The 25,208-nt window shown below is 36.6% G+C and overlaps 1 protein-coding gene across 9 annotated transcripts in view; it reads right to left on the reverse strand.

Moving 5' to 3' along the window:
- SOX6 (SRY-box 6) overlaps positions 1-25,208 on the reverse strand; it is a 691,286-nt gene that overhangs the window by 43,076 nt on the left and 623,002 nt on the right. For all 9 annotated transcript variants that reach the window (XM_029207695.1, XM_029207704.1, XM_029207698.1 and 6 more), the window contains one exon: positions 440-548. In XM_029207695.1, the coding sequence (XP_029063528.1) occupies positions 440-548 (109 nt within the window). The remainder of the gene's footprint in view (positions 1-439; positions 549-25,208) is intronic.

Consider the following 25,208-nt stretch of genomic DNA (forward strand, 5'->3'; position numbering starts at 1 on the left):
AAGCAATTATTAATTTTATGCTAGATCTGCTTCAAACTATAATTTAGTTTCCAAAACGGTTTGATTGCACCTGGGAATCACTTGATTTGGGGGTAAAAAATCCTCCTTTGTATGTTTGTCCCTTTTTTAATTTTTTTAATAAGAATGTCACGAGGTGGATGAAACACAGAATTCTGTTGTCCATTGAAATGTAGAGGGTTCTTTTATTTTAAAACTTTAAAATGGCACCTTAAACTATTTGGATTGCTATGTGTTCAGTAACACACAATCTAGCTGAATTTCAAAGTCCTCAACTATAACATATAATGAAGCCTAACATTTTTCTGATTTGCCAAGAAAATTGATCTGGTGACTCCCAAGAAAGACCATGAAGATCCTACATCTGCCTCAGGCACACCTCTAGAAACACACAGAGCAGCAGAACAGAAAAGCCACTCACCCTCTGCATCTTCTGGCCGAGTAAGATCGATGACACCTGGGCCCAGCTTTCCATCTTCACTTGACTTTCCTGTTAACTGGGGCCCCAAATTTTCAAAGCGTGTTCTTTCCTAGAGGAAAGAATAATCAGAGACTTATACTAGCTTCCAAAGCAGCCACTTTTTCCTTCCAGTTTCTATCTTTCTTAATGGACAAAACTTGGATTTACAAACATCATTTCTGACCAACTTGAGCTCAGAAAACTTTTCAGGAAGATTCCACTAAAGCCTGTTTATGGCACTGACAGTGTTGACAGCACCTAAACCATAGTACCTATAAGGAAAGGAAATCTGTGGCAGGTAACCTGCCAGGGCTGTACTGCACATCTCTCTGTTGGATTTGCTCCAGTATTCTAAAAGGAATGCAAATGAAAGGTGTGAGCCAAAACTGCAAAATTTGAAAGAGCAGTTTCCATTAAAATATACTGTTATTCAATGGGAGAGGAATTTTCCTTTTTAGAGATCATAGTTTGCATTGGTACTCCTGGAAAAATACGAATCAGAATTTTAGGCAAGAAGATTTCAGAAATAAATATTTCAAAGCAGGCAGACTAGATGATGGCTTTGATACTATTATTTTGCTGAGGAGTTCGAACTGTAACTTCCTGGTAAGTGAAAAGGAGAACATTACTCCTAGTCAGGGCTTGAGCCAGGAAAGTTAAACACTCTTGCCATTATAGTAGGGAAACACAAAGATGTTTTAATTGTTATCCTGTTCTTCTAGGATCAGGAGTCTGAAACATCACAGTGAACTCTCCTCCTGTAGCTCTCTGGATCAGTAGCAGAGGGCTCATTGATCGTAATTAACATGGTGTTCCTGTCTGCAGAAACACAGCACGTGTCCCCTTCTCTCCTCCTTGCTACTCTCCAGACTCAAACTTGGCTTTGTGTTGTGCTTATGAATGAATGAAACCTTGTTGTTCATTACTATGAAACAATATTAAATGTCATGTCAGCCTGAATTTACAGACATGAAATAGCAGCTTCCAGCTCCGGGAATGGTCTCTGCATGTTATACTTAATGCATTATGCAGCAGTAGAGGACTGATTGCTGTTCAGTCTAGTGTTCAATGACCTAGTTCTGCACTAGGCATGTTCGGCATTAGACGGAAACACTCTGAGTGTTCTCTTCTGTAAGATGTTTAGAAACTTGGAAATATTCTTAAAGAGCAAACATACAATTACTTGATAGAGGCTGTGTCTCATTTGTACAGTCTCACTACATTTGTGCTTTCTAATATGATTATTTTTGAATATCATTATATTTCTATAATTAATTCCCATCAGTCAAATTGTGCAGGAAGTCTTCCAGTTCCCCTTCATCATGGAATATGTTGAAATCTGTGTTGGAAGAAAACACAGTATAAACCTTGCTTTAATCTAGCAACATTTCTATGAAAGACTGCAACAAAATTATAATCATGAATTTCCCCAACTGGGTAATACTAACTAGTTACAATAGCGGTATGTGGGGAAACCTCTGAAACACCACACTTATAAAAAACAGAGTGAAAATAAAAAGCAAATTAGGTATGGTTCCCCAATATCTTCTTATGTGACACTGCCGCTGCACAAGAACAAATTAACTCAGATGCAGGCCACAACAAAGAGCAACCACAAGCCAGACGAGAGTTTCACACATTGTAGGGGGGAGGACAGCTGTTTTTAATCAGCCAATTTCTATTTTTGAGTAGCACTTTTGGTTGTCATGATGTAAAGAGAAAGAATTAAAGTGAAAATAAGCAGTACCAGGGAAAGCAAAATATTCAACCTTTGCTTTATCACATTGTTTCGCATTTCAAATATTTGCATGTGAATGCTTTCCCTATGTTAAATGCAGAAGGAGTTTTGATGTGACACCTGCAATCTTCTTGGAAGAACAACCTTTATCTGTATTTTCATGGGGGGAAAAACAACTTTCTCTGAAAATCAACAGACTGTGCTACCTATCAATATGCATATTTCAAGTATCTTTCTAGTCATTCATTCTCTTTGATTTTACCGGAAAATATTCTCAGTAAAAAAAAAAAAATAAAGTTCCTGAAAGAATATCAATATTTTGACAAGGAAGGAGAAGAGGGAAAATTACATGCCATGGTTTGTAAAATCCTAAGACAACAAAGCTTACATGATGATAATATCTTTTCTTTTATAAAAAGTGAAGTGCACTCACAATTCAGTAGTATCAGCTTGTTTTTAATCATAACAAAAAACATTCAGAACATTCAACAACATATTCACAGTGTCTTTGAAGTCATACATTTTTCTGACTTCATTGAAAAAAAAATTATTCTGCAGAGATACTTTCCTTATAAAATATCAATATTTTGACAGAGTAGAAGTCGAGGAAGAATATCCCATGAAACACTTGTTAAATAGGCAGAAAATAAATCGATGATAAAAATTGTTTTGGGCAGTGGGCTGCATTTTATATTTGGTAATATTAAGCACTTGTGTTTGAGATTAAAGAAGGACCCTGCAAAGCCATGCCCTTTCATATAAATTTCTACCTAGTCTCCCAGAAGATTTCCTTCTTTTCTTCAAAGAATAGCTCAGAATATTTATTTGCCAGCCACATAACCATAAGATAAGAGGGTCTGATGTCTACAAGTTAGCTGTGGGCAGCTGAGCTAAGCAAAGATTTTACCAGTGAGGTTGAACATGAGCCTAGTAAATACAGAATGTGGACAGAGGCACAGAGAGAATTTCAAGGATACTTTAGTTCCAAGAGGCCCTCAACTTCTGGCCATTAAGTGCCAATGGGTATGCCCCAATAAGGAAAACATAGACAGTGGGTGTCAAGCTCTTAACTACAAGTTTTCCATGCACTTGAACTAGCTCTCGCTGGCAAGTAGATATTTTGGAGATATAAACAAAACACCTCAATGCTAATTTTAATCTCAACCCCTCCAGGCAGGAGAACTTCCCAGTCTTCATGATGACAGTGAAATGTGCGTTTTACATGCAGTGATGTGATCAGACACTTACTTATGCACCGTCAGTCACAAACATGCAGGCAACATAAAAGTTATTGAAAAAAATTAAAGTCAGCTCTGCTGTGTTGTAGGACTGTTGGCTCTCTAAGTGCTTTGAAATTATGATGTATGAGGTAGATGTTGCATATTAAATAAAGATATTTAAATGATAAAGCCCCCTTTAGTGAGAGCTGATGAATGTTAAATGTTACAAAAGCCACAAGACGGTAGCATACATCATCTTCGCATATTATCAGAGTCAATGACGGGGCAGCCTCACTGATGACAGACAGGCTGCTGCATTATTATCCCTTATTTCCAGTGTCACTGAACAAACCATTCAACTCCTCAGGCATTATTTCTAACTTTGCATTAAATTAGTAACTTTTCCCTCCCTACCATGGCAAGATTGATCATTTCTGTCTTTGCACGGGTGGAGAGAGAGAATGAATTTGGGATAACTGAAAAAACAGAGGTTTATTTTCATCTAGTAAAAAAAAATCAACTCCCTCTCACTGGCAACAAATGTAAAATTGTGTTTTGGGGAAAGAACAGCAATGAAACGGTAAGCACATAATAATGGCTTTTCTTTGCACTTAGATAAAAGCTGAATTTTTGATGTGCACAGTATATTTTAATAAAATTTTATATACTATGTTTTATACACTTACTGGCTATTCCATAATAATGTGTGTGCTAACAGTAAAATTGCTCTTAAATTTATGTGTGTTATTTATATGTTCCCAAGTAACAATGCTTTTTGTTGTAAAAAAAAATTCTGTTTATTAATGTAATTTTACAACCACTGCATCCAAGATCCGTGGTAAATTAATGACATTTTTATTATTTTATAGTGTCATTAAATTTTTACTGATCACTCCATCAAACAGAGGCAGTAAAGGCCATAATGTAAACTGGGACACTTAGAGCAGGCAGCAGGAAGACATTCCATACAGTCTGAAGAAAACTGCTAGCAATAAATGATATTTATACCATCTTTAAGCATGTGAGAATACTTGGATAAGTTTGGCAAAACTGTTTCAGTAGTAGAGTGGATTGTGTACTTAAATAACAGTTTGCTTGCCAGTGAGACAAGCCTTTTTCAAACCATATGTGAGATGAATGATTACAGCCATCTCCTGAAAAACAACATGTGAAAGGTAACAATGCACTGGGCACCCTCCCTCTGGATTTCCAAGACTGACCAACCTATACCACACCTCAAATGATTTCAACATGGTCCTCTTTTCCACAAACTGAAGTGGAAAATTGTACATGCTGAGAGAGGCTTTTTGTTTGTTGCCTTACAAACAAATATATTTCATTTGACAGGCAGACATGGCTGGAAAATGATGTGATGCATTTTATTCCAGTGGTCTAAATGAGAGGTACTTTACCAATCTGTATTCAAAGGTCTTTTCCAAAGAATGTCTGAATATGAGGTCATCCATAGCAACCACAGAACACACACCTAAGAGGCCATTACTTATATTTCAGTTAAAATGGGTAAAACAAATCTCATGTTACTTTCACATGTAAGTTCCATTTTAATTAGTATACTCTACACTAGCTCTCAAATATTCTGTTCATAGAATATTAGTATATATATTTTATACAAATATTTTATAATATTTTCTACAAATACATACATATTATATATATCATACTTCTATTTGCTATACAGAAGATAGAAAATAGAAAATTCTACGCTCATTTAATCACAAATTTAGAACCACCTATCTCCTACATGGGGATTTTGGTATGAATATTTTTTGAGTAAATAAGAATTTTGCTGTTATGTCCTAAAATACTTATTTAAATACTAAAGAACATTTAAAACCATTCAAATTTGTAATAATAAGGAATTTTGCAGGGAAGATTAATACTACAGTGCTTCTGTGTATTCCTGAAGCAGTTTTCTAAGAGAAATAACAAATATATGCATTATGAACAGAAATTCTCTAAGGCCACCACAATATTCTGGGATACTACCTACCCTTAAAGTTTCCGCTATGTCTGAGTTGTTGAATACTACCCAAAAGAAGGTTTGCCCTTTCATCTCGGCTCCAAGCTTTAGTGTCTTTCCAATCCTGGAAAACTCTTTCTCAAAAGTAAAGACTTCCCTGCAAAAGCAGCTTTCGCCTTACACAACTCCCCTTCCCATCCTCTGTTTACATCAATTCCAACTGGTCGGTACTATTTGTCTCAGTGCTTTCCTTGCCCCTCTGTGCCCACTTAATCTTCCAGGCTTGCTGATTTTTCTTCTGCAGAGCCTCTTGCACTGGTCCTTTCCCTCCATGCCCTCCCTCATCACCGATCCCAGCACAGGCCCTCACACCTGCACTCCTACCTTACTGCCGCACCTCCTCTCTGGTCTGTCTGAAACTTGACACTGACCCCCGCATCTGCTCTCACTCCTCACAGGGTTCCACTTCATGGCTCTGATTTAAAACCTTCCATGGTTTCCTATTTTCTATTGCATTTTATCCAAACTCCTCTACTTGGAGGAGTTTCAAGGTCCTTTATACACTATTCCCCACATGTCTTTTGAAACTCAATTTCCTACAACTCTCCCATCATACATCCTCTGCTCAGGTATAATAATACCATGATAAGGCCTGCTTCCTCTTCCCCACGCCCACTAGAATGATGCTTCCTTCTCTCTTCTTCCTTGCCAAGTTCTATTCATATTGAAAAGTCCAAGTTGTCCATTACCTCTATAACCTCTCTGATCTACTTTCTGATATGCAAAAATTCCTAACTTTCCTTATATAATTAGTCCCTAGTTACATACTATTATTAAAGAATTGAGCTTTGCTTCACGTGCACCTCCAACTCTTCCCTAACAACATCAAAAGATTTTTCAAGCCAGGGATTGTGTCTTGCACCTTTTCTATATATCTTACGTAGCATTTACTGTTAGTGTCCATAAATATTTTCAGGTTTTTACAAGCCCACATAATTGATTAATCCACGTAAATCAAAACATCCTGTACAAGTGTGTCCAAAAGGAACAAGAACTACCAATTTTATAATATTTCAAGTTTGTGAAAAAGATTTTAGACTCAACACTCCACACTGTATCGATGATGTCTCTTTGGGCAATAATCATCAAAGCAAGGAAATCTGGAAAAATACCATAAATATTTTGCAAAAGAGGGAAGTGAGCCATTTTAGAAGAACACAATAGAATAATACAATTTAATTATATAACAATATGAAAAAGAGGTTTTTGAGTCTGACTTGGAATTTCTGCAGCTTAACACCTGCATCTTTGCAAAGTCTTTGCAAAACACAGGCAAAAGAGGACAATACCCACCACAAATGCTTGGCTTAAAAAGCAGTACACATTTAAAAATAAAAAGTTTTTTGTTTGTCTGTTTGTTTATTTTTAAACAGGACAATGCTAAGTATAATGTTGAGAGAGAGTCTATACCTTATTCTGAAAGACTTGCTCTAATTCCTGGCTCTGGACGTATCTTGCCATGATGTGATTCTCAAGAAATACTACTTAAGCACATGTTATTTACTTTCTATTGACTTAACAAGCTATCACTTTATTAGTCTTTATTTTACATCCTTTATTATAAATTTAGTAATTTAATGAAGGATCGAAAATATAAGCTTTACACTGGAAAGTAACCACAAGTACTTTTAAAAAGGTGATTCTTTTTATGGAAGGAGTTACTTTGGAGGCACTGGGATTTACTTTCATAATGATATTTTGATGGTCCCAGAGTCAGTCATCACAATAAAAAAGACTCTGGCTGTGAGAAATGAGGTAATGAACCTCATTGTTAAATACCATTTTGTCAGCTAAAGCTATTAATTTGTCTACCTTTTAATATGCTCTTAACACCAAAACTGTGCTAGGACTCATGAATCATTTAAGTCCTAAGTTTTCCAACTGTGTTTGCTTCTGTAGCACAAATACATGTATTGGAGTAGAAGTAGGAAAGGGTGTCATTTACTGATCATATACTACGTGCAAGGCTCTTTCCAATGAGTATTTCCCTTTAATTTTCGCACCAATACTACAAGGAAAAATATTACTATTGCTGTCAGTTTTACAAGAGAATAGGTGAGGCTCAAAAAGGATTTTTTATATTTTAAGTCACTTAACCAAAATTTAGATAGATATTTTGGCTGAGGTGAATTTAGAATAATAACTCTACAACTTAATTACTATGTGATCTCTCTGAGACTGTTTCCTCATTTGTAAAATGGAATAGAAAATGCTCATGCGGCAGGGTTGTGATGATTAAATAAGAGATTATATGTGTGAGTGCTTTGCAAAAATAGAGCAGCTCATAAAATATCCACTTCTGTTAAAGATATTATTTAGCACTTGCTAAATATTTCAAAGCTAAACACTAATGAAGACGGTGTCCTAATCTAAAGGCCAATATCCATTCTCCTGTGTCAACAACACAACTATATAACCAAATATGCTTTCCTTTTTTGTCTTGGCTTTAAAGCATCTTCGAACTAAATTTAAATCTTAGCCTTAGTAATTATGTAGTACCTGGATCTTGTTTTCCTCTACTTATAAGCCTTCAAATGCTCCCCATCATCCACATGAGGAGAACCAAACTTCTCTGTGCAGCTTGTAAAACCTTATAGGATCTGGTTTCTTCTCTCCTCATCAGCTTTACGTCTTACTCATTCTGGTTTATTATCTCTATTCCAAGAAGATAGAATTTCTTGGAGTTTTCTGAACAAGCTATGATATTTTATGCCCTTGTATATTTGCATACACCATTCCCTCTTCTAGAATGCGTTTCCTTTACTGATGACATTATAATTTGTCCGTTCTAGGCCTAATTAAAGCATTTCTTCTGGACAAAATCCTTTGTTGACTGCCCTCCACCAGCTCCCCTGTTTTGTTCCATTACCACACCATGTTTATAGAAAAATGCATTAAAATTATTGGTTTATGTATCTATTTACATGTCTCCCCAACTTACTCTCTAAGGTATGGTGTCCATGTCTTAACAACTGTATCGTCAGTGCTTCTCATGATGTTGGCACATACTAGACACTTTGGTTGCTAAATCCTGATAATGCTGTTAACACTATTTCCTTCTTTTTTTTCATTTTAATTTTACTTTAAAATTAAATTAATTTCCAGATCTTTCTTGAAAACACTGAGATACAGATGATTAAAAGGTAGATAAATACAAAGGAAGATATGTAAATTGGTTGAACAATAGAGTGGTCTCTTGGTCAGGGTTGGCTTAGGGCTGAAATATAGGAAGTCTGCCTAGCTATTACTATTCAAAAGGGCTCTGAAAAAATACTCCCTAAAATGTCAACCACAACCATTTCCAAATATTCTTCTTACACACTCTTACATTGCTGAGCAATCCATCATTAGCAATTTATTCTTGGAATTAATTCATAATGTCAATACTTGATGAGAATACAATAGAATAAACTGTTAAACAAAATCATATTAATTTCAGTTTAATTCCTCTAGAGAAACAAGAATATCTCTAGGAAAAATAATCCAGATGAAACTACATGAACAGAGACATAAAGAATTTGATCAAGGGGGTTCTTTAGGTACTGTAATCCCAAAGAAAATAATTTCAAAAGAGTCTGGGAATAACCAAGCTAAGCAAAGATAGCTGTTAAGCACTGAACTGTGTCCTCTTAAAATTCATGTGTTGAAGCCCTAACCCCTCATACCTCAGAATGTGATTGTGTTTGAAGGTAGGGTCTTTAAAGAGGTAGTTAAATTCAAATGAGGTTATTGTAGCTTTGTAGTATAGTCTGAAGTCAGGGAGCCTGATTCCTCCAGCTCTGTTCTTCTTTCTCAAGATTTCTTTCGCTATTCAGGGTCTTTTGTGTTTCCACACAAAATGTAAAAATTTTTGCTCTAATTCTGTGAAAAACTGCCCTTGGTAATTTGATAGGGATTGCACTGAATCTGTAGATTGCTTTGGGTAGTACAGTCATTTTCACACTATTGATTCTTCCAATCCAAGAACATGGTATATCTCTCCATCTGTTTGTATCATCTTTGATTTCTTTCATCAGTATCTTATAGTTTTCTGAGTACAGGTCTTTTGCCTCCTTATGTAGGTTTATTCCTAGGTATTTTATTCTTTTTGATGTGATGGTAAATGGGATTGTTTCCTTAATCTCTCTGATCTTTCATTGTTAGTGTATAGGAATGCAAGAGATTTCTGTGTATTAATTTGTATCCTGCAACTTTACCAAATTCATTGATGAACTCTAGTAGTTTTCTGGTAGCATCTTTAGGATTTTCTATGTATAGCAACCTAAATGTCCATCAACAGAGGAATGGATAAAGAAGATGTGGTACATATATACAATGGAATATTATTCAGCCATAAAAAGGAACGAAACAGTGCCATTTGCAGAGATGTGGGTGGACCTAGAGATTGTCATACAGAGTGAAGTAAGTCAGAAAGAGAAAAACAAATATCGCATAATATTGCTTATACGTGGAATCTAGAAAAATGGTACAGATGAACTTATTTGCAAAGCAGAAATAGAGTCACAGATGTAGAGAACAAACTTATGGTTACCAATGGGGGAAGGGGGGATTGGGATGAATGGGGAGATTGGGATTGACATATATACACTACTATGTATAAAACAGATAACTAATGAGAACCTACTGTATAGAACAGGGAACTCTACTCAATGCTCTGTGGTGACCTAAATGGGAAGGAAATCTAAAAAAGAGTGGATATACGTGTACGTATAACTGATTCACTTTGCTGTACAGCAGAAACTAACACAACATTGTAAAGCATCTATAAGCCAATAAAAATTTAAAAAATAAACTGTCAATAGAGTTAAGGCTGAAAAACTTTGGATTAGGATAGCTTTTTTTTTTTTTTAACTCATCCCATAGGTATATATTTGTGATCTTTCCATTATAACCCTCACAGTGATATTTTTGAAAGTGACCTTTAAAAATTGTCTACAATATAGTTCAACATTTTCAATTCTGAATTCAAACCTACAGGAAAAATGAATAAACCTGTATTAAACAAAAATAAAATAAAATGAGGCCATTAGGGTGGGCCCTAATCCAATCTGACTAGTGTCTTTATAAAAGGTGTAGATTAGGACATACAGAGAGACATCAGAGTTGTGTGCTCACAGAGGGAAGACCATGTGAGGACACAGTGAGAAGGTGACCATCTGCAAGCAAAGGAGAGAGACCTCCGGAGAAACCAATTCTTCCAACACCTTGATCTTGGACTCTTAAACTCCAGAATTGTGAGAAAAAAATATCTGTGGTTTAAGCCACACTGTCTGTGGTATTTTGTTATGGCAGCCCTAGCAAACTAATACAGTGGCAACTTCTGCTTCTTGTGTTATAAAAGGCTCTTGTCACTGGCCAAAAAATATCAAAGTAATAAGGAAACAAACATGAGGTCCTACTAGCCTCAGAAACAATACTTTAGAAGCTTTTGCCATTAGTATCTAGAAGTGATTCTATCTATTAACAACTATAGCTAGCTAGGATTCTTCAAAAGAGAAAGTTCGCCCTTAAAGGGAGGAAAGACTTGTAAGGGCTAGGCAAAAGCTTTCAAAATTCCAGAAACTCATACTTGAGGCAAGACATAGAATCAATAAAGACTGACACAGCTGTTCAGATCACCTCTCAGGAGGCTGATACATGCCACTGGACCACAAGTTCCTTGGGGGAGGGAAAGTGGCTCTTGATCCTCTCTACCTCCAGCTAGGACTGTATCCTATAAGCACAGAAGAAGCATGCAGCACATGCCTGCTGAAATGGACTAGTGTCTGCAGAACTTCTTGTGGATATGTTTTATGGAGCTTTCAAAAACATTCACAAATGATGTATGACAAGTTCCCCTCAGGATTTGAAGAGTACACCAAGCTAAGCAAGTTCTCTCTCCACACTCCTGGCAAGGACAGTATCCCGTATATCTCCTGTAACATACACTTAGACTCTTGTCACTGATCATCAGATGATAAATGATAAAGTAGCGTTAACTCTTAAGATATGAGACCCTTTTAGGCTTGGGAGCCACTGAGTTAAATTAGTTTCATCAGGATTATAGTGCAAATGCTTTCTGTCTCATTCATATGGTTCTAATACAGTTTTAACCAATTGCAAGGTTATTTATAAGTTTGCAACTCCCAAGTAGAGTTATAAAGTGTTCAGATTTAAGCAAATCCAGTTGTGTGGCAGCCCAACTCCTACTTATATGTGGTTTCCAACTTTTTATTCCTATACAGAGGCATGATACATATTTGTTCCTGAATATTCTCTGATTAACTATTTGTTTCAGTAACAAGGTCACAAAAAGCTCCATTGTAAAATTATACAAACTCCTATTAAAACTGAATACATGATTTAAAAACTGGAGAATTTTATCTCCACTTAAACCACCAGCAAGACTTTATATATTCTAACATTTATCACATGAACAAAGAGTATCACAATAAAATTAATGACCAGCTAAGCAAATGTCTTTGTCCAAAAAATTCTTGGGAATTCTGTTTGTTCAAATCTAGGTACTTGATTTCAGATACCTACTTAATTTACAATCTATACTTTTAATATTGTTTGTGGAGACACAGGTACAGTTTATTCAAGTTATTCAAAGCTATCTAAACCAAGAATGAATATTTTCTTCAAAAATATACCTTCTATTTCAATTTTAGCTGGCAAACTGATAAATTTGAAGAGTTTTTCCTCAGAAACATAAACACAAAAAATGGAAAAAAATGTAAGGTATTACCACCATGTATTTGTTTTAACTTGTGAGATATATAAATATATCACATCTCCTAAGAGATTTTCCTATAATTAAATATGTGTTCTGCAAAAATAACACATATCTTAAAAAGAAAAATAGGGGGCATGAGAAGGCTTTAGTGCTGGAAGGAAACGTAAAGGCCTCTTCACTCAGACAGCACAGAGACCAAGGAGGTTAGGATGCCTACCCCAAATCCCTCAGCTGACTGGTAACAGATCCAGGACACACCACTTAGCCTCACAGCACTTAGCCTGCAGACTCCCAGTCTCCTTCCCCTTCCACTGAACTATTCTGCATCACACGTGCTCCTTACAAACAATGCTAGTTCCTGATTACTCCACCTGTAAAACGAGGGAGCTGAACCTACTTATCTCTATGGTTTCTTCCAGCTCTGAAATCTTACAGTTCTACGATACTCAACTTTTTTACTCCTGAGACCCACACTGCAGCACGCATTAGTAAAGTCACTTTGCCATGTTATAAAAAATTGTGAGCAATTATTCATATTCTCAGCAAAAATCACTCAAAGATAATTCATTTGTCAAACAAGCCTACCAAACCATGCTCACACTTAGCCAGAAAGTATTTATTTGCTACTTCTGAAGTTCCATCTCCAACTTAGGCAAAAGTGATAGAAGGAAAGGGACCCAAAGCAAGGGAAAGGCAAAGGAAAGAGGCAAGTAAAATCAAGGGAAAACGTTTTATCTAAATTTGGTGCAAATATGTTCCTAGTTTGATATTCCTTATGGTGGCACTAACACAGAATATATCCATTTTTGTCTGAATGCAAAGTAACATAAAGATTGCTAGTAAGAAGAGGGCCTCTCTTCAGAAAAAACTAACTCTTTGATGTCAGGATTTTGCATATTCTATTGTTATCCTCCTCTAGGAAATAGAAAGTACTAATAAAGTCATGTGAAGTCACAAATGACGTTTCAAATAAAGAATAAAAATAAAAATAACCCAAGACTATGTCTGATTATTTGTGAAAGAAGCTTTCTTCATGATTACGTAAAATTAAAATTTAGAAACTATGTTTCATTTCATGAAAATTAAAATATCTTAAAATTGGAATTTTTCAAATGAGTTTAAAAGAAGAAGAAAATATTTAGGACCCTATTCAAAATAGTACTCCAACATGGCAACATTACAAAGGACAAAAGATAGTGTCCAACTGTGGTGATATGTGTTAATTGTATGGTTTTCCAAAGATGTGGGAGAACTGATATCAATTACAGTATAATTACCATTACTTCCAACAGAGTTAACATGTAGTTACCACAAAATAACATACAATTAACTGGTGTCACACTGCACACCAGACTAAATAAGATACAAATTAAAAATTCCCAAATGTAGCCATAATACTCTTCTATCGCTTAAAAAGAAATAAAACAACTTTTCTCTGATAATGTCACAGCATTTTTCAGGAATCGGTGTAAATATTTCAAAGAGGAAGAAACCAAGACATGTAAGTTAGAAAGAATCATTTTTAACTATACAACGAAAAGCTGCATACGGAGAGAGAGGTAGCAGCAAAAATTTAATAACCTAAAGCTGTTGTAAATGAAATTAGAATTTTCCTCATGTTTTTTTCAGTTCCTGAAAATTAGAGAGTTATATTTTAAAAGCAAGTTCAAGAACACATTTAGTCTTTACTGATACCTAATATTTTTTAGTTATCTATCAAACACAGGACAGGAGCCTGCTTTAGTTAAGCGCTGCTAGAGAGGGACACAGAAATGAGTGAGGCTCAGTCTAAGAAGGGAGCGTACACAAATTTCTAGTTATTTGCTATGGGAAGCGGTAATTCAAGTCTCTTATCAGGAGGAGGACTGAAGGGACAAAGAATGCTACAGTTCAGTCTGAAGAAGTAAAATTCCTCCTTGGAATGTCTCAACTCAGAAACAAAAACACAGGATGCCTCCACACGCTGCGTTTGAGAAGGGCACGTGTGAGAACACGTACATGCCGAATGCTCATCTAGGTTTAATTAGAAGAGAACTGAAAATGGCAGGGTGCAATGCTGTGAAGTTGATGAGAGGGCAAAGGGAAAGTAGTTGTATTTTCAATACAGCTACAGTGTATCTGCTATATCTGTTTCAAACATCTGGGCTTCCAATTATTTATTGAACTCATGTGTAAGAGTTATTTGGGAATACTGCAAACGGTTATAGAACAGGAACACGCAAACTGCTTTGTAAAATACTTTCAGGATGGAACTCCTGCTAAAGTCTTGAACAAATGAGTGAAAACTGCTAGGAGATTATTATCTTTTATTAAATGTGTGAAAACCATGAAGAGGTTAATATGCTAAGAATAAATTCTGTAAATGGCATGCTATTAATATAACAGACAATATTTTATTAGAAACTTATGTTTTGCAGATTTTCGAAAATTTAGTTAATTTCCTATATCTGACTTTTTTGTGTCTAAATGCTTACTTGAGATGAAGTGAGGCCAGACACACTTGTAAAAAAACTGCGCATCTTGTTTGAAGATTACATAAGCATATGCATAGACCCACAAAGCTTTCAGGGCAGTTTGTCCTCTGTGTAGTCAATATTTTCCCTTTTTCTCTGAATGTGGAGCTTGGAAATAGATGCATTACTCTTGCACCCAGTTCCATGTTTTACTCTATTAAATTCATGACCCTTTTGTGAGGCTCCGAAGGACAGCAAACTGGTTAGGAAGGATGACAACAGAACAATGATGGGTACATCATAATGCCATGTTATTTCCTCTTGTTCCCACATCACTGCTACATTCCTCTGATTATTGCAGACTCAAAAATTGTGCTGATCACAGTGTGTGTTAGGTAGCACTGCCAACTCCGAGAAGCTAATATCCCAGATAAAGTACATTATGCATGTGATGTAAATGAGGTATGTGCTCACCACATATCCGCCCTTTGTCATCAGGGAGCCGGCAAACAGGGAGGACGGGGGCAGGGGCTTATTATTCCTTCCACTGTGTCCACAAACAGCAAAAAAAAAAAAAAAGAAAAAAAGAAAAAAAAAGCTGCTCTTCACAGCTGACCTTAATTGTCACAAACTTAAAATATTTTACATTTAAAGTATATTTTGGGTAGCACTTTTCATTTGCTGTTATTATGTTAGAAAGAAAGAAAAGGACTGTCATCTCTACATTCAGAAATTAGACATTGAAATACAGTGTATTATAGATCATAATAGTGAGGGTAAAGACTGCACCAACTTTATTTCTCAAAAACTCAGAAATCGATCTTTGGCTTTTCGCTTCAACAATTAAATATCAAGATAATAATAGCATTGGAGCTGAATTTATGATTTAGTGAATAAATTAGAATTCAGTCTTATAATTCAATTTTGGGGATTTAATAGTAAGATATTTACTGATTTCCTGGTCTAAAAGCAGGAGCTTCAATATAAGTGAACAGTCTTTCTGGTAGAATGAGGGATGGTGCTTAGACCAGAGTTAAATTTTTTTTTAATGAAATGAAAGTGACACCTCCCAGGGCTCTCTTACTGAACCATCAATAAACAAGCACACATTTATTCCTAATGCTGCGGTAGCTGCTCTCCCTGTTCCTTTCCATCACCTGCTTAGACAAGGACAAACCTAGAAAATCAACCAGAGCAGGATACAAGGCAGAGAGATTGTTCACTCAATCCCAAAGATTGTCTAATGAGAGTTGACTACAATGGATTAGCACAGTCTCAAGGAAAAAAAAAAAAAAAGTTATTCGTAGAACAAATAACTTCCCATGTGAACATTATATTTAGCAGAGTTTTTAAATCTCTGTAGAATTTTAAATGGCACTTTCAGACCAATTAATGATAAGAAAAGAAGATCATGAGTTTAACAAGTATACAAGGTACAAAGTTCTAAGATTATAGCTCTTATTTAAAACTCTACTTCATATATTGACACAAAGGAGAGCACAACCTAAAAAAAAGACTAAATCTTCTTTTAACTGATTAAGTAAAATATGTTCACATTTATGATTAAACTTTTAGTTTTCCATAGCCAAAGTGACCAAAAGAAGAGCAAAACAAAAAAGAAAAAATTGCTGATAGGGCTGGCCAGCCTTCTTGCCTACATCAGGACTCACATATTAAAATTTACAATTTATATAAGGGCTCAAGTTGTGGATTGTATTCTCTTTTTGGTAATATGATATGAAAAGCCAGATTATTCCATTTCTCAGACAAAACAAACAAGTCTTAACATAAATATTATCTATTTAGGTACTGTTTGGTTTGAAATATTAGTTTTCCCTTGAAGATCAGCTAATATGTTTCCAGCACTCATCCTTTGTAATTTAAGTTGTTTTAAAATTCATTATCCATTGTTTTAAACAAGCATATACTTTTCCTTTTGATAAATCGATTTGACTGCAAACTTCACTCTTTAGTATAGTTTCCACATGAAGATAAATAAATATTAAATATTCCCTCAAACATCACCTCTAGATAATTTTTATCTCATTAAGCTACCTTTTAAAATTATATGTTTATAGAAATGATTCTGGAAAACCAGTTTGTACAAAGATAGGTGAAATTCATTGATTCATGCAGCATCGTGATCTTGCTGTATTGTGCTGGTCAGTAAACTCGTCTACATTTAGCTACTTCTTATTTCTCAGCTAATTCTTTCAGAAGAAATAAATGCTTCCTATAAACTCCAGAGATCTGTGGTACAACAGACCTGATTTACTTCAAATAGACTTCATTTCCTTTCTACATCCTCTCCTTCCCACCACCACCCACAAAGATGATAAACAAAAAATTGTTTTATTTATGGAATAACAGTGATGACATGCTACTTATTTATGCTATCAGCCTAAGGCAGCTTTGAGTCCAAGCCATTCCAACAAAACAGGAGGCAGAAGGCAAACAGCTTAAAACTTCCGTTCAAAGTGGAAATCACTGACTCAGTTACCCTGCTCTTCACGCAATAAATATGGCCCAAATTCAGCCTTGGTGACCACCAGGATCTGATAAACTGTAGAGTCTTTTTACACACATCTCATTTGTAAGGCACGATCATCCTAATTTTACAGAATATTCTGAGGCTCAGTAACGTTACAGACTTTCTGGAGACCGCACAGATAATGAGAGTCAGAGGTAGGCCTAAAAGACAGGTCTTCAGATTTAAAACCCAACCTGAATATCTTCTACTCTTTTGAACAGCTTAACTTATGAGATGACCCAGTTTTAGGTACAGGTCATGAAATCAAGATCAAGATCCACGCTGCCTTCTAAAGCCTTGTAAGTCAGTAATTATTTTATAAATTTAACTTTCTGGAGCTATTTAGGTCTAAGACTTTACTGCACTGCCATTTTAATAAATAAAATCAGCATTAGGTTCTGAATAAATTTGTACTGGTTATATCTCAGTCCCCCTAGGCTATGATACCTTCACCTTCTTCATGTATGGTCAATTCTTAGGCAGAGTCTTAGAGGCCCTATCGTTGAAGATGCACACTCAGGAACTCTTGTTACACCAGAGTAGCCTAGGGAGATACAGGTATTACACACCAGAGCCCTGCCACAGAAGAATGCAGAGATAGCAGCTGCCCTGAAACTATAAGAGCTTGGAGAAAAATCTTCATCGGTCATCAGAGACTGCACCTTAACTGCAGTAGGCCGCAAGATTGCGGTAAGAGTGGAAGATGAGATGTGAAAGAGGGAAGAAGGAAGGGAAGGAGGGAAGGAAAAGGAGGAAGAAGAGGGAGGGAATCAGCAGTGGAGAGAGACGGGGAGACAGGGAAAGAAGGAGGTTAGGGAAAGAGAAAGAAAAGGACAGAAATACACTCTCATACATATAAGGAGGCACAGACAGAGAAGTACAGACTGTGGGAAACTGATCAACAACCTCCAAAACAGAAGACGGAAGAGAAGCAGCAATGAGGTAGAGTAACTGGAACAGAAAAAGAAGACTTCAAAATTCTTCTAACTACAGTCTAGTAAGAAGCAACTCTCCTAGAGTGTGAATTTCCCCTGTCTGAGGAAGACCATATACACAAAAGCGTAGACAGACTCAGATGAAAACAAATTTTTATCGCCATAAGAGTAACTATTTCTTCCAAAGTCTGGTCTCTAGCCACAAGCAAGCAATCAATGAATAATGATTGAGCGTTTTAGGCTCAGTGTTAGGGAGACCACGAAGAGTAAGGCATGGACTCTTCCTTCAAGTTACTGATAAAAGTGACCTCACAGTGAGGTATGGTGGGAAGTATAGAATTTATATAGAGAAGAGCTGGTATTTGAACCTGAAGTTACCTTCATGATTCTCAGTGGTTTTGATTTTTGTTTTTTAATCTGCAATGGAGGATGACAATAATCTCTATCTCATAGATGATAATTTTTTATATAAAAATATTTATCATCTATAAATGCCTATAAGTTAATGATAATTATTTCAAGTTTTAATTTGGATTTACAATCCTATACCACCCTGAAGTTTCTCCCACTGAGAAGAGAACCACGTAGCATTTGCTTCTATGGTTCTTATGTAACAAACAGGTCAACTTTCTGAAAGCTTATTTATACAGAGAAATACACTCAATTTACCTCAGCCACCACTACCATCATTAGTATTCATCCTCTATCCACCCTGTCTCTCATATGCAGACACACACACACACTCACTCACACACACACACACACACAACACACACACACACACACACACACACACACACACACTCTGGGCTACATTTCTTAGCCAAGCATTCAAGGCTTCTAGCATCTGAACCCTGCCCCCTCTCTAACCCAGAGCCCGCTCCTCTCCTGAATGAACTGTCCACCAGCCATTGTTCTCCTTATGAGGAGGCCCATGCCCCATCCAGACTCATGCTAGGACCCCATGTGCTGCTCACTCCTCTCTGCACGCTCTGCCCTTCCTGTCCTTTCTTTAGGCGTTCCGAGTCTCTCCTGCTCCACAGAACCTCTCTTCCACCTCAGTCAGTGATTGGCAGGGTCTCTTTGATTTTCATGAGCTTAATTACCCTTGCAGCTCCTTTCACTCATTTGTCACTTTGGACCCCACCTTGTCAGGTTTCCTTTTATGCATCTGTCCTATAGCCCAAATCAGATTGTATTTTTCTTTCAAGACAGAAAGGGACTAGTCAATATTTCTCTGAATCCCAAGCATCTACCATAAGCCACACACATCTGATGGTGAGCACTTCGACCTAATGTCCTGTTCTCTCACGTGGTTGCAAACAACAATAGGGGAGCCAGAATAACATGTGTCTGCATCGACCTTACTTCAGGTACAGTCTCCTATTTAATTTTTTCCACAGTCTTATATGGTATATTCATCATTTCCACCTTCCAAGGGAGTACACAAAGGCACAGAAAAGTAACAGGACCCAGATGACCCAGCTAGTTATACACGTGGTTTTGAAGTAAGAAGATCACCAATTAGTCTGTGAAGCTGATTTTTGGACCTGGATGTGACTGATTTCAAAGAGCCCTGTTCCTTCTTCCATTACCAGTGCTCTGCCTAGACCTGGGGAAATCATTTTACAACAATCAAACTGATGGTCTAGAATAAGAAAAATTAAACTTGTTGCCAACCTCCCTTTTATGGATGTTGTTAAAATTGGAGAATTCACCTTCTTAAAAGAATAGAAAGTTCTTGATAAGCTGATGTGATTTTTCATATGAGTTCACTAAAATAATTCTTTAAAGAAGATGCTTGCCTTCTTGTCCCCATTTTACAGATGGAAAAATTGACATTAATTTTAATATTAGTACTTTAATATCAACATAAACAAAAAGAGCCCAAATTTATGTTTTCTCTTTTCATAAAATTTACATTGATCCTCAGCATGGGAAGAAGACAATGGTAGAGTGATCTTCTTCATTGGAAACTACAGGGGACTCTTGCAGCCTAGAGAGTATAGGGAACTAAAGCTCCTGGGCAATGCATTGTACAAGACACCCTTCATGTTATTTCAGAACCAATACTGTTGAAGTTATTTCTAAAAAGATATAAAGTGTAAATCAGGGTTGCACCAAAAATAAAGCAAGCATTTCCATCCACAGTGGGAAGACAGCACTTTGGGAAATTCTAATCTTAGTTGCAAATGTCAAAGATGGCAAACTGGATCTGAGCTAAAAGCGAACTTCTGCCAGAGTGCTCCCAATGGCACATTTTGACAACCAGATTTAAGACAATGCTGAGAGGGAAACAGTGATGGAAAGAATGCATAAAGTACATCTATGTGCAGAGTTTTCATATATATTCTCCATACCCAGCCCTATACCTACAAGCTGACAATGAGAATAATCAAGTATATCAATACCTAACTCCATAAAGAAAAAAGACTAGAACACATATGCAGAGACTTACACAAGCAGGCACACACACACTGATATACAGACATGTACACACCAAGGTCAACAGACACAGAAATACAAACATAGATTCAGAGAAAGACATAGACACACAGATATACTTGCAGACACACAAACCCAGACAGACAGACACACATTCAGACAGACCCACAAACACAAAGATACTGACAAATACACAGGCACTCAGAGACGCACACAGTCAGACAGACAGATACACAGCAGACAGCTACCCCCACAGATAGAGACAGACTCAAGGACAGACACACATGTACACACACATGTGCACACACACAGGTAGCAGGCACACACACAGTCAGACTCAGAGATAGAAAGTTATGCACAGGAATCAGAGACTCACACAGATAGATAAGCAGACCCCCACACAGATTTATACTCACAATGAGAAAGACACACACAGGCACTCACAGAGATGCAGCACACTCACACACATACACACATACACTCACGTACAACCATAGCTAACATGTGGTCTCTGAGCTTGTATTCAAGACTCACCAGAACACATGGGCAGAGATTGGTATTGGAGAGGAAGGTGAAGTTTGCCTGCTATTGTGCAAGAATGTGAAATTTGAAATCAGGGACTTTGAAGAGCCTCAACTTTGATACTACCTGCATAAATGTAAGCAAATGATTTGAGCTCTGAACCTCATCTTCATCTGTGAGAGGAATGATAAAAATTCTACCTCTGAGGATGGATGTTGGGATTAAGTGTGATAATGAGTGTGGAAAAAATGTTTTTCAAACAATTAAAAAGACTGACATTTTAGTGGTTATTATTATCACGTTCCTAAAACTGCAACCAGCAAAGAAAGATCTTAGGAAAAGAAAGAGTAAAAGTGTCATCCACCTCATCCACTGTATCTACTGCTACAAAGGCTTAAGTGAGTCTTTAAAAATTTTTGAGCTATAAGGAACTAAACTTCCATATCAAATATAAGCACAGAAAATTCTGTTACTGGCATCCACCTATATCAGCTAATATTATGAGTGCCTACTGTATGCCACACATGCCTGAAAAATGAAATGTCCCATTTAACCAAATATTCTGATTAGTCAAATTATCACACATAACTTAATGTCACACTTGACACCACTATTGGCAAGAATTATAATGTAAAAATATAAGCAGCACTAAGACTGAATTTAGCACATTTTATGATGCTTCAGAGCCATAAACATCTTAGGAGCACCTAAACCTCACCCCAGAAACCGGAAAGCACAAAGGACTGAGCGCCAGGGACATGGGGTCTGGTCATGGTCTCACTCATGCCTTGTTATTGGATTGGGCAAATCACTTCACTTCTTTCCGCTGCAGTTTCCTCATCTATATAAAATGCAGGGCTATGGGCTTCCCTGGTGGCGCAGTGGTTGAGCGTCCGCCTGCTGATGCAAGGGACATGGGTTCGTGCTCCGGTCCGGGAAGATCCCACATGCAGCGGAGCGGCTGGGCCCGTGAGGCATGGCCGCTGAGCCTGCGCGTCCGGAGCCTGTGCTCCGCAACGGGAGAGGTCACAACGGTGAGAGGCCCGCGTACCGCAAAAAAAAAAAAAGAAAAAAAAAATTCAGGGCTATACTAAATGATCTCTAAGGGCTCTTTTGGCTCCGATTCAATTATCTGATAGTGTGATAGACTGAAGAACTGCTGGCTAATAGTGTTTCTGTTGAGAGAATGCTGAATATACTAGTTTTTACTACACTTCTATAAAAGTGAAAAAATTCATAACTTCATATCTCTGAGGGGAAAAGATTTATCATTGTTGGACCAGAGAAAGAAAATATGATCAACTTATTGTGATGATAAGTATTACATAAGAGTGGAAATAGACTAAGGGATCTTTCTAAGGTCCCCAGAAATCCAAGGACAGAGCAGACATTAGATCCCTAATCCCCAAGGCAAAGGTCCCTGAGGAAAACCTTCAGGATGTACAAAGCCAACATCTATGAAGTGGGAAGCCCAAGTCTGGAGAAAGTTCACATGATTTAAGCAAAGCACCCTCCTCCCAGCTCAGGGAAATGCAGGTGGATCCAGTTCCCCAAAGGCAAGCAGATAATAAAATAATACAGTGTGTTTTCAAGTGGTAGCTTATGTCTCTCTGAGGAGTCTAAAGATGAGAATCTAGACAGATTCTTTGTTAGACTTAGGAGGCAGTTTGTATTGTCTCAAGGAGCTTTGTGAAAACTTAGGAAAATAGTTTAGAACCTGCTCAGCCTTCCTAAGTCTGTGTTTTAAAACTGAGCCCAAATTCAAATGTTCAAGTTTTGCTAGGTTTTTAAAAATATAATTTGTCATTTAAATGGTCTGAGTCTTACCTTTAAAAATTTCTCTGCAATCAACTGACTTGAAACCCAATATTTTGTTCCCATTGAGAATCATAGCTCTATATATTTTTCTTTAATATGCATTTTTAAAAATAACTGAAAAATTTCTGACATGTGTTTTGAATTTTCTGCAACTCAGATACTTTTAAATTGTTTAGTACATTGAATGGATCCTAAAGGCTATCTCGGTGGAACTGATCTACTTGGAGTCTGAGAGTTCTTCAGGAATTTTTTATGAATTTTCTGATGTGGGGTGATACACTTGATGCTAAATTTGTAACACATCCTTCCTCTGAATACTGGTTGTCTTTCCACTGGAAAAGTCCTGCTTCCATGACACTAGAACAGGCTCTAAGCTCAGGAAGGATAGGAATGCAAAAGAATCTAAGGCAGATTTAAATAAATTTCAAATGGAGCTCCACCTACAGAAATGTTCTCAAAAATCCTACAGAAGAGAAGGGAATGGATTTTTTAAAGGCATGGTCCAAGGCACTTGCCTTGTAGGCTTTTGGTTAATTCTCCAACCAATGAAACTATTATTAATCAGGTTTGAAGACACTGAGGCTCAGAGAGGCTATAGAGCTAGTGAGCAGTAGAATCAGAACCTGAAGTCCAGCTCAGTCTGACTCCAAAGCACATGTTCTTTTCACTTTTCCACATTTCTCTAAAGGTCTCTCCTATCCTTTCTTTAAACTACCATGTTATTCTTCTTAAAATGTAACTCAGATTAAATGTGCCCCATTCACAAACACTTTTAATGGCTCACAATCATCTATAAAGATAAACCTAAACTAGCCATGGCAATGATCTGTTTCATCCTGCCTTTCCATCAGTTATATTTCAGGCACTCGAAGAGGGCTGGTACATGGATTATTTTATTGAATCTTCACAACAACCCCTTGTGCTTAGAAACTATAAATAATCCCATATCTTTTATGGAGAAACTGCGGAAGTCTAACTTCAAATCCTTTGCTCTTGTCCACAACCTTAATCAAGTGGATGGAGAAGCTAGGAAGGAAGGGAGGATGGTTGGAAGAGATGAGGGGAAGGAGAGACAGAGAGAGAAGGGAGAGAAACAGGGAAAGAGGGAGGAAGGGAGGAAATATTTATTAAATGCCTAATACGTATATAAGATATTTACCAGGAGGTTGAATATTGTGACTTAATTCTCTAATCCTAACGTTTTTACTGTTGAGGAAAGTGAGGTTTTGAGATATATTAATTTAGTAAGCCCGGATTGAACCTTGGTTACCTTTCCACTACACAAGGCAAATACTGTGCTTTGTATTTAGTAAGTACCTAATTAAAATGAAATGGAATTGAAAAAAAGTGTTCATGAGATAAAGAAGAATGCAATGTCAGTCACAATACTCAAACTAAGGCAAATGAAGCTAGTTAAAAATGAATGGATCTAACAGATAAACGACAAGGTCTGTTAAGAAACAGCCTGCAAAGTTATTGTAGTTCTTAAACTGAATATTATAGGAACATTCTTGAGTATGTCTCAAGCTTTTATGAAGACTCATAGGAGAACACCCATGTTTCTTCTGAGAAACTGTTTTATCTATATAGTAGAAATACTGTGGATCTTATAACACATTTTCTTTTTGCTTGGTTAACAAGAAGCTCATGGTCAAGTCTGTGGCCCATCTCTAGCAATTATGTAAATATGTATGACAAAAGCAACTATATTCCAATTTAAAAAAATGTTCAAGACAAGACTTTTTGTTCACTTACCTTACCCCAGCTTTATCTTATTTACCTTATTTTCCTATCCTTAATTTTTCTTTCCTACTATCTCCTCTCTATTTAGTTTGGTCTTTTTTTTTTTTTTTTTTTCATTTCACGAGGAAGTCACTTAAGAATAGGCTACAGTCTATACCACTGACTCTTCTTCTATTTAGTTTTTATCTTGTTTTTATTACATGTATCACTGCAAACCACCCAAAATTGTTTTTACATAAAGGTAAGGTATAAATATAAGTGATAGAATTTTATTAACTTTTTGCTCCTTAATTCAAATAGAATAAAACCAATAATCATATCTGTTTACAATGTTTGATCAGTGAAGGCTGTTCTTAAAGTTAAGGGGAATACACTTAAAACACACACTGTATGTACATATATTCCATGATCTAGAATAACATGTATTCAAAGTATGCCTCTGGCAAGCTCAAAGACCCTTTTAGAGGGTCCACTTGACCAAAACTAGTCTCATAATAATACTAAGACATTATTTGTCTTTTTCATTCTTATTCTTTCATGAGTGTACAATGGAATTTCTCAGAAGTT

Source organism: Monodon monoceros, unplaced genomic scaffold (assembly GCF_005190385.1).
Source record: "Monodon monoceros isolate NGI ecotype Baffin Bay Population unplaced genomic scaffold, NGI_Narwhal_1 Super_Scaffold_7, whole genome shotgun sequence".
Lineage (NCBI taxonomy): Eukaryota > Metazoa > Chordata > Mammalia > Artiodactyla > Monodontidae > Monodon > Monodon monoceros.